The sequence below is a fragment of the Equus przewalskii genome, chromosome 24 (assembly GCF_037783145.1).
Source record: "Equus przewalskii isolate Varuska chromosome 24, EquPr2, whole genome shotgun sequence".
NCBI lineage: Eukaryota > Metazoa > Chordata > Mammalia > Perissodactyla > Equidae > Equus > Equus przewalskii.
The window spans coordinates 30,974,978-30,989,425 of NC_091854.1; the positions used below are offsets into that span (position 1 = coordinate 30,974,978).

The 14,448-nt window shown below is 56.5% G+C and overlaps 1 protein-coding gene across 17 annotated transcripts in view; it reads left to right on the top strand.

The window, feature by feature from the left end:
- The window catches only part of JAK1 (Janus kinase 1), a 143,199-nt gene that overhangs the window by 120,518 nt on the left and 8,233 nt on the right, over positions 1–14,448 (top strand). For all 17 annotated transcript variants that reach the window (XM_070592042.1, XM_070592033.1, XM_070592043.1 and 14 more), the window contains 7 exons: positions 1,215–1,401; positions 5,917–6,023; positions 8,739–8,882; positions 9,486–9,573; positions 10,038–10,165; positions 10,785–10,920; positions 12,613–12,764. In XM_070592042.1, coding sequence (XP_070448143.1) covers positions 1,215–1,401; positions 5,917–6,023; positions 8,739–8,882; positions 9,486–9,573; positions 10,038–10,165; positions 10,785–10,920; positions 12,613–12,764 — 942 coding nt within the window. The remainder of the gene's footprint in view (positions 1–1,214; positions 1,402–5,916; positions 6,024–8,738; positions 8,883–9,485; positions 9,574–10,037; positions 10,166–10,784; positions 10,921–12,612; positions 12,765–14,448) is intronic.

Genomic DNA, 14,448 nt, shown 5'->3' on the forward strand with positions numbered 1-14,448 from the left:
GTGGAAGCCAGTCGTCAGCTTCACCTCGCTAGACCACAGATGCCTTTGTTGTTATGTGATTTTTTTAAGTGCGAGAAATGGAATATTTTAAAAGACAGTGAATTTTACAGAATTAGTCCAAGTAAATACGTGAGTGCTGATTGGATTCAGCATGGACTGTGAAAACGGGCGAGGAGTGGCCGCGAGATGGGAGGCAGCGCGTGAGCACGTCGGGGCCTCAGACACAGGAAGGAGAATCCAGACTGCCCCTGGGACTGGGCTCGGTCAGGAGTGGGAAGAGGAGATGGCAGGAGGAGCCCAGTGCTGCCAGTGTCCTGGACAACATCTCAGGGGCCACCGGCCTGCATGGGGTCTTCCTGCACGCTGGGCTGAGCTGTGCTGGACCAGGAATGTCAGTGATTCAGTGACGTGGTCCTCCCCGTGTCAGGTTACCTGGGGAAATGAGGACTCACCCTCCTGTTGGTTTAGCTCACCAGTCACTGTGCTGAGCCCTTTACCTACGTGTTCTCCTTCACACCTCGCACTAGCCCAATGGGACAGTGGATCTTGTCCCTGTACAGAGGAGAAAACCAAGGCCTTGAGATTTTAAATACCTTGTGCTCGTTTATACCATAAGTAGATCTTTCTGGCCCCCATTCTTAACCGCTAAAAGTGCCCATAAAGGAAAACTTCTGCTTATACTTCCCCTCTGGCACCACAGAATCCCAAAACTGGACCAGACGGCTGACCGCCATCTCCTGGGGCGGTTCTCCTCACATGGACACATGGCCTGGAAGGGCTCAGTTTGAGGGAGTTCCTGGATAAGTTTTGCTATAGTAATTATTAATTCATGCATAGTGTTTGCTAACTTTTATAAAGCGCTGTTTTTTACATGCACCGTGTCATGTAGTCATAGCAGCAGAACGTCATCTTACAGGTCCGGAATGAAGAGGTGCTGTCGTGGCCATCACTGCTCTGTTGTGCTGTCTAGTGTTAGCTCCGGGCCATCAGTGCCTTCTCCTGGACCCCCTGTTGTTAGTTATTGTTTTGTTTCCTTGTTTGTGATAAGCGTTTTGTTTCTGGATAATTTCAGATTTCCAGAATGTTACAGGGGTAGTGCAATCTGTGTCCCCTTCACCCAGCCTCCCGTTGGCAACATCTCACATCCTCCTGGCACATTTGCCTGGCCCCTTTTAAACTGACACCTTGTTTCTGGTCATCTTCCCGAACGGCAGGTGCTGGGTGGCCAGAAACAGTTCAAGAACTTTCAGATCGAGGTGCAGAAGGGCTGCTACAGCCTGCACGGCTCGGACCGCAGCTTCCCCAGCCTCGGGGACCTCATGAGCCACCTCAAGAAGCAGATCCTGCGCACGGACAACATCAGCTTTGTGCTGAAGCGCTGCTGCCAGCCTAAGCCCCGAGGTTGGTGTCCCCGTGCCGGAGCTTGGCCGTTTCCCCTCGGCGATGCGCCGGGAACCCAAGCAAGCGAAAGATGTCGACTGGTGAAGAGAGGGGCCCTCCCCGTGGTTTCTAGGTGTTTTTCGTTGAGTTTTATTACAAGTCTGTCCCCGACTCAAATCGCATTCCTCCACTGTCAGCATTTACTATAGAAAAGATGGAAGCTTTCTTCTGCGTCTCAGGTAGGCTGCGGAAAGAGGCGTGTCTGGGATTAGTAAGCAGAAATTTACTTCTTTCTTCCTTAAAGTAAAATGTTTTGAGTTCCCTGTCAGCGGTTTATTTCTCTGAGAAATGTTCCTGGCACATCTTCTGCAGGCCAAGAATTGTGTTAGATTCAGAGACTCAGAAATGCCTCAGACCCACCCTGTCCCTGTGTCCTAAAGGTTCCCAGTCCAGTACAGAAAACGTTAGTACATGAGGCCACTGCAGGATGTGACGGCCGTTTGAGTCGACGCGCATCAGGCCCTGCGGTTGCAGAGGAGGGTGGCCACGACCCCCGAGGCACATGGCCTGGAAGGCTGCAGGAGGCAGTGGGGCTTGAGCCGCATTGGAACGTGAGCAGGAGGTTGCCAGGTCAATGAGGGCACGTCCAGCACGGCCTGTGTAGGGGCAAAGCGGCAGGCAAAGGGAGAGGCTGCCGCACAGCCCAGTGGAGCTGGAAAGATGGGGCGCATGAGCCTGGGAGGCGAGAGGTGGTGGATCCTTGGGAGGCCCTGGCTCCTTGCCAAGGACCTGGGACTTTATCCCACAGGGAGCGGGGAGCCAGGAGGCTCAGGGAGTAAAATGGATAGGGGAAATGGGAACTCAGCTGCACTGTTTTAGGCCCTGTAAACAGTGTCACTGATGTCCTGCTGGTCGCCTCTTAGAATGTGCAAACTGGAAGGACACTGACGGGTCACCCGGTCACGTGCCCCATTTTATAGATGAGAAAACTGAGGACTGGACAAGTGAAGTGGGTCTCATTGAAGGTCAAGGTCAAAGAGGGGTTTGAGTGCCAGGTCTGACCCCCAAATGCTCGATCTATCGAGTCCTGGTTTTTTTCACGTTCCCTTCCCGCAAGGGACCGCCCTGCGTGTGTGGAATCCCCCCATTGGAAGGCATCAGGCCTCAGAGGGCAGCACAGTTGATCCTGAGGCCCTGGTGAGTGTGGCCAGGAAACTGTGGGAAGTCTCCGAGACACATCATGTTCCTCTGAGGCGTACTGCTGAGAGTCTTCTCAGCAGGGCAGCAGAGGAAGCCACCCAGGGCAGAAGGGTGCCCGGTTCTTGATGTTCGGATCACTTTCCGTCTCCCGGCAAGGGCCATCACCGAACCTGGTAAAGAGAAGGGACTTGGGTGCTGTCGCTCATGTGGGACCTCCTTCCCCCCTCGAGGAAGAGCTGCGGTGGGTTTCTGTGCTGGAAGACGGTCGGCCTCGAAGGAGAAAGCACCTCTGCCCCTTGACCCTGGGGTCTCGGAGCGCATTGAGACCTTAAACCCCAGTGGCCCTAATTCCTCACGTAGCCTCTCCTTCCAGATCTTAGAAGCCTTCCTCTCCTGGGGTTGGTGGTCTGGGGTGAGGTTGAGGAAGTGGAGGGCAGCAGCCCGGGAGGCCAGGAGGTGGTGGCGGGTGGAGACTGGGGCGTGGTTTCTTTGCTGGGATTAGCTGGGGCTGGGGGTCTCTGGTGTAGATGCCACCCCTGCGAGCCCAGACCTGGGAGCCAGGAGCTGGGGCGGGAGGAGCACATCAACGGAAGCGAGCCCCTGTCCCATGGCGTCAGTTGAGGCCTCTGCAACTCTGCACCGAGTGCATTTAGTGTCTACTTCTCCCACTGGGTCCTGAACTCTGAGACAGGCGTGGGCTGCACTCCCTCTCGGACTCCTGGGGCACACAGCATCCCACACAGGGTCGGCATTCACCAGTGTCTGTCAAGTGGATGATCATGGCAATAGCCACGGTACTGTGGGTGCCTCCTAGTCCCAAGCACTTGACATGTAGATCTGCATTTCTTGTATCTACGCGGTAGCTCTTTGTAGCTGTTAGAAAGATGAGGAAATTGAGGCTCAGAGATGTTCAGTGACTTGCTCAAGGCCACGCACCTAGTAGTGTCAGTAGTAGTTACAGTAAGAGTAGCAATAAATCATAATGGTGATGATAATGGCTGCTGTTGTGTGAGTAATGCGTGCAATTTGCCAGGCTATTTGAGGGTCTTTCATGTTTTAAGTAATTTAATCCTCAAAACAACCCAGAGAACATTGTTATCTCGTTCACCTGAGATCACTTAGGTACTTAGTGGAGGAATGGGGATTTGAACTCACCTTTTCTAACTCCAGCTCAAGTGATCTTTCCTCTGCATCACACTCTCTGCAAAGGGGTGCAGATATGGCCGTCAGCCCAAGACTCTGGGAAAGGGCCAGTTCTCCTGATGGGGGCTGGGAAGGGGCAGGGAGGGACCGGAGGTAGGGAGTGAGAAGAAGCCTGTGGGAGGCCTCCTCTTGAAGGCCCTCAGAAGCCCTCTTCTCTGCCACCTGCAAATTAGAGAAGTGGTGAAATCATGAAAACTGGAGAGAATGCCATTTTGAGTTCCTCAGTGTCTCTGCCCTCCTGACCACAGGGTTCTGATGGCCAGACCCCAACCTGGGTTTCTCACTCGAAAATGCAACCGAGAAACTCCTCATGGAATAAATAAAGAGCCCCTCAGAGTGGGTGTGACAGTTAGGCAAATCACCCTCTTGTGTGTGTTGTCCTGCCCCACCGCCCCTCAAGTCTGAGGGTGATCAAGCTAAGAAGGAGCCATCGGCCCATCGCCACTGATTCTGTCACATCCTCACCTGTGGATTTCTACGCCCTTCAGCTCTGACACTGTTACCAAGGCTCAAGGAGCCAGCTGGTGTGCAAGGAGGATGCCGCTGGCTGAGATGTGATGCTGGTCACAGCCACAGTGGCTTGGGGCATGAGCATGCATGGCACACCTTCAATGTGTTGTCTCCCTAACCCTCACCCCACCCCAGGGGGCGTGACTGTGCCCCTTTCTCTGGTGAGGAAACAGGTTCGTGGGAGTTACAGCTTCGTGCCATGGTCCCTGAAGCAGCCGTGTGAACGATCAGCTCCTAAATGGCCTCTGTTCCCACCCTCTGGTTTCCCAAACGGCCCTTCTGCCCGACCCTTCCCTGGGACCATTCAGGAGGCCCCTTCTTGGTGTCCGTTCTCCGTCTAGGCAGTCCTGAGCTGATTCTCCCCAGCTAACAGGGTGGAGTCGGGGACAGAATGGAGGAGAGTAGACTGGAAATGGTGTACCCAGGACGCATGACGAGGGGAGCCTTGGCCTGGGCCTGTTTCTGGCTCCCTGAGTCAGCCCCGACCTGGGCCAGGTGTGCTGTGGAGAGAGGAGCTTGAAGCCCTGAGTCTGGGCTTCTCGCTGCCCGACCTTGGGCAAATGGTTTCATCTTGATTTTCTGATCTGTAAAAGGCAGATAAGAATACTGTCTACCTCTTAGATTGTCATGAGCACAGAGGAGTTAATGTGTGTAAAACTGAGAACAGCGGCTGGCATAGAGAAGGCCGGCGGAAAGTGTGAACTGGGGAAAAAGGGAAAGCAGCCCCCCGTGCGGTGCAGGGCAGTGAGGGTGTGAGAGCCCACGGTCGAGGCATGCAGCCCGCTGTGGGGAGCTGTGCCCAGCAGCTGGGCCGCGGAGTCTTCAGGGCCTCCCTGGATCCTCCCGCCACTTTCCGCCCCGCGGCCGCCTTGGATGCAGCCTGCAGCAGCCCCAGAAGGGGTGGGGAGGCAGCCTCTATGGATTATAAATTCCCAGTTAGCCTCCTGTGCGACCCTGTCCTGGCAGGTTTTGTGCCATGTTTGGTTTGCTGTTTGAGTCAGTAGGCTTCGGAGGATGGTCGCTCAGAATCTGTACGTCCAGCGACCATGTGGTTAGCGCCTCCGTGGTATCAGGTGCGACTCTCTGGGTCGCCTGCCGGCTCCTCTGCGCAGAACCAGTGTTTACCCTCCTGCCTTGGTTCCCATCGCTGCCCAGGCCCAGCTGCTCCCCGCCTCTCAGCTCTGGTCCTTCAGCTCACGCTTGTGGTTCATTCCCACGCTGTAAACAAGTGTTTGTTGAGGCCAGCTGTGGAGGTGGAGCAGGAGGTAGACAGACGGGCCCTGCCTTCTTGGAGTTTCCCTTCTAGAGTTTTAATTTCGTTTCCTTCCCTGACCTCCTGCCGGCACAGATCCTGCTGTGTCACCCCAGCACCTGGGCCTGGCCTTTAGAGTCGCTGCTCAGATTGTAGCTTTCCTTTTGCTTGGCTGTTGGATCTCTCTTGGCTCTGTTATTAGACCGTGAGCTCCTGGAGGGCAGGAATAAAATACTTGATAAATGTTTGTTGAATGACTTGAACCCACACATGCACCAGTGTGTGTCCAGCGAGCCCCGTGGCTTGGCAGACGGCTGCCCAGGGTCTTGGGCCTCGCTCCTCTGCTCAGCCATCTCTGCTCTCTTCCACAGAAATCTCCAATCTGCTGGTGGCTACTAAGAAAGCCCAGGAGTGGCAGCCTGTCTACCCTATGAGCCAGCTGAGTTTCGATCGGATCCTCAAGAAGGATATTGTGCAAGTGAGTCATTGCTGCGGGTCCTGGGTCCCGCCTTGGTCCTGTGGGGACTTGGGGAGGAGTGAAGTAGAGTTTGGGGACATCCTAGTGGAAGGTGAACAAGGAGACTTTCCTTTCATAGTCAAAGCAGTTTAAGCAGAGCCCTGCTTCCCTCCTGGCCTCGCCGATGTGCCCAGAGGCGCTTTTTCTCTGAAGGAAGTGGCCTAGTCAGGCTGCAGGGCCTCCCATGGTGGGTTGGGGGCACTCGGTGGTACTGCTGACAGCACAGCAGGAGTCGGGTCTCCACGGGGGGTGCGGGCTTGCGACCCCCGTCGCTCCACCGCATGCCACGTGGCAGAGCACTTCTGAAGTTCAGTCCTGGCTTTCTGATGCTTCCAGAAGGAGCCAAGCTGCGCAACACTAAACACAGTGAGGGAGTGGGAGATGCACAGTTTAGGGCTGACGGAGAAGAACTGTCTTGAGAAACAGGTTCCTCAGACCAGTGTCCCAGGCCTGGGGGCCTCGTGCCCAGAGTCTGCAGCCTTAGGCAGGCCCTGTTTCCCTCGTTGCTGCCCTTGGGCCTTGGCTAAGGGCGTGAGGCCCAGGGCAAACCCCACTTTCTGTTCTGCACCCACCCACTGGGGGAGTGTAAGAAGACAGCACGCCAGCAGCCTCGGAGAGAGGAGTCTGCCGGGCCGCTTCCCACCGGGAGAGGCCGCAACACCCTGGAGGTGTTGAGGGCAAACCGTGGGCTCCCTGCCTTTGAGGGCCTGGCGGAGAGTGGCAGGCATGGGGTTGGTTGGTTTACTTCTTTAAGTTAATCCCTGAAATTGTTGAGTAGCGTTTTGAGGGAGTGAAAGTCCACGGCTGTAATATCTGTGAGGCTGTAACCACCTCACGTGCCTTGCTGTCGACTCTTCCCCGGGGACCGTCTTTGTTGTTCTCTTTCCCTCTCGTGGTGTCAGAGCTTGTCTGGAGATTAAGAGCGGCAGAACCCCTGCCTCTTGGCTGTCTAGAACTCAACCTGCACTTGGGGCTCCCCTCTTCCCTTCCCCTGAGCCTCTGGCAGATGGTCGCCGTCCTCCGTGCTCCAGCAGTGACTGAGCACTCTGCGTGGCAGGCGCAGTCTGGTGGAGGACACAGACTCTGATCTACCTTAAGTAGATGACTACATTATCGAGAGAGCAGCCCCAAGTGGGGAAGCGCAGTGGGATGGGGACTGTCAAAGATGACCCCCTCCCTAGCCTTGGGAGGGCAGAGATGGCTTCCCGGGGGGAGTGGTGTCAAAGCAGAGTCAGGGGGAGGAGGAGCCGGCGCTGGGCAGAGGGAGCAGGAGCAGCGTGCAAGGAGGCTGATGTGGGCCTGCCGGGCCCTGGGTTGCTGTGAATCCTGATGACAAGCTGCCTGACTTGGCCACGGCATAAGCAGCCCTTCCGGGGAAGCATAATTATTCTGAAAGCATATGGCTTTTACGGGATGTTCTGGGAACACAGCTTCCCATAACCTTGATGGATTGCTTCATGACAGATGTGGTTTCAATGACTAGTCACAGGGCTGTGCCAGGATAGGGAGACAGGGCGGATGCATCGCCATTCTGCTATGACAGATGACAAATGGTGGTGTTTGTGCAAATTAATATACCCGATTAACGACTGTGTACATTCCTGTGGGGACACTCCATATTCTGCATTTACCGGGGGTCTTAGAATACTAGAATAATAGAGCTTCAGTTTACAAGTTTTGTGGGGTTAATGTCAATAACTTGATAGTGCCTGAGTTCTGTGAATCACGTTTTGGTTTCCAAATGTTGAGAATGTTTAAATCGGAATCATTAAAGCTTGAGCTGGAAGGGGCCGCAGAGACAGATCATCATGTGCTGGGCTTTGTGCAGACGATCTCACTGAGTCCTCTTGCGCTCGGCTGGTGCTCTTAGCCCTTTTCCTAGAAGGAAACTGAGGGCCTGTCCTCAGCCCCTGCTCTGTCTGCCCGTCTCCTCCTCTGTGAGATGGCTGGGGCGAAGGCATGTGTGAATTGCATCAGTAATTTTAAAGCTTAGCATGCGTGCACACGTGCACACGTACACTGCATAGATGGGTAGGAAATGAGCAGTTTGAGGATGAGAACTAGCGAGCACCTGGTCTAGGGTGACCAAACGGCACACACGGGCCCAGCAGACCGACGGCCCCGTGTGCCAGGGCTGCACCAGGAGCTTTCAGACCTAGCCCCTGGATTCTTGCAACAGCCCTGTGGAGTGGGCACCATGGCGCCCTGTTTACAGAACGTGGATGGAGGGAAGCAGGGCGAGCCCTTCCTAGGTTAAATGCAGCAAGCAGTCAAGCCAGAACTTAGGCATCTCTTCTGCCTGCACCCCAGCCTGAGAGAGGAGCCGTGGCGGGGCCCTCAGTCTGCTTTGTTGGCCTGGGGTGGGGCTGGTGGCGCTGACTGTTGATGGCACGGTTTGAAGTTCTGTGATGGGTCAGGATTGTATTTTGGCCACAGGCTGTTCCTGGAGGTAAAAGGAAGGCACTGTTGGGGATGTGAGGACCCTCTCCTGGGGCCCAGCAAGTGCCACCACGTGGCCGAGTAGCTGTTGGTTTCCTCTGGAGGCCTCTTAAGGACGAGGCGCACAAAGCCGTGAGCTGTGGGGCTCTTCTGCCTTTGCCCCTCGCTCTGGTGTTCTGTGCCCCCGTTAAGGCCTTAGCCCAGGGAGAGGTTGCCCCAGCCCCTCTTCTCCCTCAGGGTGAGCACCTTGGCAGAGGCACGCGGACGCACATCTACTCTGGGACCCTAGTGGACTACAGGGATGACGAAGGAACCCCGGAAGAGAAGCGAATAAAAGTGATCCTCAAAGTCTTGGATCCCAGCCACAGGGACATTTCTCTGGCAAGTGTCTTCATCATACCCCCCGCCCCCTGCCCACCACACCCCCCATTTCTGGAGCCAGTGGAGCACGGTGGGCTAGGAAGAACCTTCGCCTTCTTGTTGGCTTCATTTACAGTTTGCAAACTTGTCTTTTACTCAGGATTCCTGTCTTCAGACCAGGACAATGAGTGAGGGGAGATAAGGATGGGGTGGGTTGTGCAGCCCCCCGCCTGGCCTGGCCCTCCCTCTCTCTCCCTCCTTCCTCCCAGAGCTCCCGTGGCGGTGCCCAGAACCCCAGGACTCTAGCCAAGTGCTCTCCGAGTCCCTGCTGTAGCCCAGGGCTGTCCCTTCAGTCTGGAGAGTTACGTGGGTATCCAGTGGGAAGTTGTCAGCCGGCCTGTCCCCCAGCCTGGCTCTGCATCCTGTTAACCTTTCTGAATAAATCCTGCGTCCCAGCCAGGTTGGCCTGGAGCTGGGGACTTGGCAGTGTCCCTGGCAGTGAGGCCGGGGGAGCAGCTCAGGGTTTGGGATGGTGGCAGTGGCGAGCTTTCCTCCCAGCAGAGCCCCTTTGGGGTCAGACCAGTGGACACTGACCCTTGGCATCCTTGTCCTGTCCCTCCACAGGCCTTCTTCGAGGCAGCCAGCATGATGAGACAGGTCTCCCACAAACACATCGTGTACCTCTATGGCGTCTGTGTCCGAGATGTGGAGAGTAAGTGTATTTTCTTGGAAAGGGGATGGGTCCCGGGTAGGGAGCATGAGCCCTGTGAGGGTGACCGGGGGCTGATGCCCCTTTATGGTGCCTTTGCAGTTGAGGACGTTGAGGTACTGAGTGGGTCACCTGCTTAAGTTAATAGTGGACATGGAGCTAAATCCCATGTTTTTCGCTCGTTTCTTGAACGTTTACTTCTTGCCAACTCTGGGCCCCACACTGAGCTAGACCCAGGAGGCTGGGGTGAGTAAGCTGAGTTCAGTGGCCTGAAATCAGAGCAGAAGGAGCTCTGGGCCGGGTGAGCCCAGGCCTGGCCCCCTGTGCAGCCATCTGCCCCCCCCAAGGTTGCTCGTGTCCTCCCAAGCTGAGTACCAGCCATGAAAGGGGGCTCTTATAGAGGGATGAGGGAGAGTACCATCCCACACAGATGGAAGGTTCCAGATGGGATTGTTTTGTGCTTGTAGATATCATGGTGGAAGAGTTTGTAGAGGGAGGGCCCCTGGATCTCTTCATGCACCGGAAGAGTGATGTCCTCACCACACCGTGGAAGTTTAACGTCGCCAAACAGCTGGCCAGTGCCCTGAGTTACTTGGTAAGTATGTTCTAATGTCCGTGGGGTCCCCACCAGGAACCGGAATGTCCTAGAAGCAGTGGCAGGAAGGAGGTGCTGGCCAGGCACGCTGAGGGGCCCGGGCTCTGTGGTTGGACACAGGTGTGCCTGGGGCTCAGCAAAACGGTCGTTTTGGGCTGTTCTGTGCGCTCACGTGTGAATCCTCTTGAGAGGGAAATTTCGTCGTGTCGGAGGACTGGCTTCCGATTTCAGGTGTGGGGAGAGTGGGGCCAGTACACTAGTTGAGAGAGTGAAGGAAGGGAACCACTGGCATCCACAGTACTCAGGTTTATGGAGTGCTGACCGTGCTTCAGCCATGCGGTGTTTCACAGGGTCCGTTCTGTTTCATTCTCGCGGAAGCCTTCTGCTGCTCCACCCTCATCCCTGCTTCCCCGATGAGGGAACTGGAGCTGAGGGCCATCGTATTACGTGCCTGAGTCGCATAGATAATTGGTGGGAGCACTCGGCTGTCCCGGTTTGGCTGCAGCTGGGGAATGTGGAGAGAGGGTCTGCGGGGCCAGGGTTGGAGACGGAGCGTGGGAAGGGTGGAGGGCAGGCAGCCTGCCAGCACCCTTCCTGAGCTTGCCCTTTTACCCCGCAGGAGGATAAAGACTTGGTCCATGGAAACGTGTGCACTAAAAACCTCCTCCTGGCCCGCGAGGGCATCGACAGTGAGTGCGGCCCGTTCATCAAGCTCAGTGACCCCGGCATCCCCATCACTGTGCTGTCCAGGCAAGGTGAGTCTCCCCTCCCTCCACCTCCCTTCCCACCCTCCCCCTGCCCCCCTCTGCCCCCACCGAGGCAGCACCACGCCAGAAAGCACACTTGTGCAAAAGCAGTCTGATGTTGATGTTCCTACTGTGCCCTGGGGGTCAGGGGACGTCTGGAGCGGAGGAGGCTTGGTCCTTGCCCTCGGGAGCTGCCTGCAGGAGGAGAAACACACCTCCCCTGAGGCACGTCTGTCTTTGTGATGAAGGAGCTGCCTTCAGGGTTCGGGGCTGGCCCAAAGGGAGGCTGCTGGGTGGGCGGAGTCAGAGAGGTGTCGGGGTTGGGCCTCCTGGGTCCTCCGCTGTAGGTAGTGAGCAGTCTGGGGAGGCGCTCAGCGATCGCTGTGGTCTCACATCATCTCTTTGAAGGAGGTTATGGTGAGTTGTGGGCCCCAAAGGAAAGGACAGAGCTGGGAGCTGAGACACTGCTGCAAGCACTGTGCAGGGTCTGCTCGTCACATCGCTCAGCCTTATGGGCTGCAGATAGAATACCAGCCTGCCCGGGGCCTGGTGCCATGGGCCTCTGATGGCCGGTCATCTGCAGCATTGAGCACAGTGCCTGGCACTGCTCAGTCATTCAGTCACAGAATGGACTAAGTTTGGAAGGGAACCAGGATAAAAAACAAGCCTTACAGATAAGACCCAAGTCATCCCCTCCTTGAAAGGGGACAGGAAGCATTCTTCAGTAGCTGTTTGACACTTACCATCTGGCCATCCTCCATCAGGCCCGAGGCACGTTCAGCCCTGAATCTCTCAGGGGTCGTGTCCTCAGCAAGGGTCTGAGACACAGACACAGCTCACTCTAGAACTAGCGGGGAAGCCTGAGGACCCCGTGAGGGATGCCAGTGAACTCAGTGAGCTTTCAGAGGAGAGACGTCATCCAGCTGGGGCCGAGGGGCGTCCAGGGAGGCCGGAGGGTTTCATCGGGCCTTGCAGGTCAGTGAGGTGGGCCTGCACCAAGGCAGCGGCAGGCACACGATCCCAGGGCACCACTGCACATGCCTGTGAGGGCTGGGAAGGCAGGGCAAGCGGGCCTGACCGTGAATGCCCAGCTTGGGGACGGCCGTCCTGCCTCTGTGTCCATCTGGAACCAGGAGGCTACTTCCCGAGGCCGCCGAGCTTGTTGAGGGCCCTTTCCACGGGCGTGGAGAGGTTTCTGCTCAGTTCCGTGGCCTTGGTTAGAAGCCAGAACAGGGGCTACAGAAGCAGCCAGGTGCAAGAGATGTGTGGCTGCTCTACTTCAGTCTGCCTTCCCTGTTCCTCCCAAATGAAAGAAAACCCCCGGGGAGTGGCTGTAACATTGCAGGGCGATCGTGCGGGGTATGTGAGGGCAGCCTGGGCCCGCTGTGCACATGTGGTCTCCTCTCTCCCCTTCTCTTTCCTAAGCCTTTGTCCATGTGACCCCCGCCTCCCTCCACAGGGTGCTGGCCTCTGCCCTGGGGCTTTGCATTTCAGAGGCCAGAGCTTCAGAAGACTGGCTGCACACAGCCCTCCTGGGAGCTTGTGATAAGCAGACATGGGTGCTGGGCCTTTCAGGAGCTCCCGGGTTTGGAAAGCTCTGCTTGGGGTAGTTCATTACCTCGCCGTTCTTGCTGAACGCCGGGGATTTACTCTGCGGGTGATCCCAGAACCCAGTCTATAAACGTGTGCTGTCCTCTCCAGAGCGTTTAGAGCGAATCCCGTGGATTGCCCCCGAGTGTGTGGATGACTCCAAGAACCTGAGCGTGGCCGCTGACAAGTGGAGTTTTGGGACCACGCTCTGGGAGATCTGCTACAACGGCGAGATCCCCCTGAAGGACAAGACCCTGATCGAGGTGAGCGGTTGCCTTCCACGGGGGAGGCAGAGTGAGGGCTCCGCGGACGCTCGCGGGCGGCTCAGGAGTTACCAGGAAGCCTGGTGTCGTGGGAAGAGAGGGGCACGGGCTTGACTCTCCTCCTTACTGGCTGTGTGACCTCGCAAATGTAACGTGGCTTCCCTGAGCCTCAGTCATCCTCTGTACGTGGGGATGGATACTACCTGCTTTGCAGGGTTGTTGTGAAGATTAAGTGTATGATGCAGGTAGAGTTCTAGGCACACAATACATGCTCAGTAAGTCGCCAAAGTATCATTTATCTGAGATTTTAAGTGCCTGTTACTCGGCAAAATTAACACACAGCTATTTATTGAGTCCCGACTGTCTATCAGGCATTGTCCTAAGGAGGGGCCGGTGCTGGGGGCTCACGACAAAACAGACACAGGCTTTGTCCTCCCTTGAGCGTAGGATGTGGTAGGAGAGCCGGGCTGGAATAGCAACGATAAGGACCCCGCAGACAGTGCCGTTGCCCTCGGAGCCCTGGCTCGCAGGGCGGGTGGTTACCCTGCTCTTCCTTCGGGCACTGAGACACTCACCTGGCCACCTCCGACGAACTGCGCAACCCGGAGGCGGGAGCCGCTCTGCATCTCCCTGCAGGAGCGGAGACCAGCTCCCCAGGGGGAGTAGTAACGACCACAGGCAAGGACCACTGGTCCCGGCCCAGTGATTCGATTGTCGGAATGTGCCTCATGTGTTTAGAGGCCCAGGCGCCACTTGCAGCCGGAGGGACTGATCAGAACCCAGGGAGGCGGCAGTGCCTTCGTATGCCTGGGTGTGGAGAGGCAGGATAGGTGGTAGGGTGGGAGAGGTCACTGAGGTCAGATTGTCAAGGGCCCGAGTTCCAGGCTGCGGCGTTTGCTGGGCGCTGATGTGGACATTGGTGGGGCAGTGAGGAGAGGAGGGTGGCTTGGGGGGGTTCATCTGGACGCAGTGGTGGGACGGACGTGCTCCGGGCTCTGGTGCGAGCCTGAAACAGGGAGCGGCAGCGGGAAGGCAGTGGAGGGCGCACGGAGGAGCGCTGAAGCGGCAGTGCCTTTACCCCAGCGGCCTGTGCCCTGTGAGACGGTCAGACGTGAGAAAGGGGAGTTGCACTGAAACCAGCAGGGCGACCTCAGATCTACAGATCTGCTGTTTGGGATTTTCAGCCTAGACTTTTGGGAGTCATTTTTACCTTCCTTGGAAGTGAAACAGCATCCCCTTTGTTGTCAGTATTTATTGAGCACCTGCTGTGTACCAGGGCTGAGCAGCACACGGGACAGCATAAGGAGGGGCCTGCACCTTTGATCAGAGGGCTCCCTCTCCTCCCAAGTACCTTAGAGGGGTAGACGGCCTTCTGCCAGCTGCCCTGGGGCAGGGGCGGTGAGGGACACTCAGGGCCGGGCAGCACTCAGCTCCCTGGTTCCAGTCCCTCTTCCTCCTCATCCTCCCGGGCCTGCCCCTCACCCAGGACGCACCGGGACCGGAAGAGAAACCAGGACTCTCGGCGCTCGGCCGAAGACTGGAAACTGGAGTGTGGTGATTGCACTTAATCTTTTAAAGTGGCACCAATTATTTGTTTTAGAATTTTGAAGTCATAAACGGTTGACAAAAGTTTGGAAAATATAGAGAACTATAAAGAAACGAGAAAATGGTAATCCCCACGTTG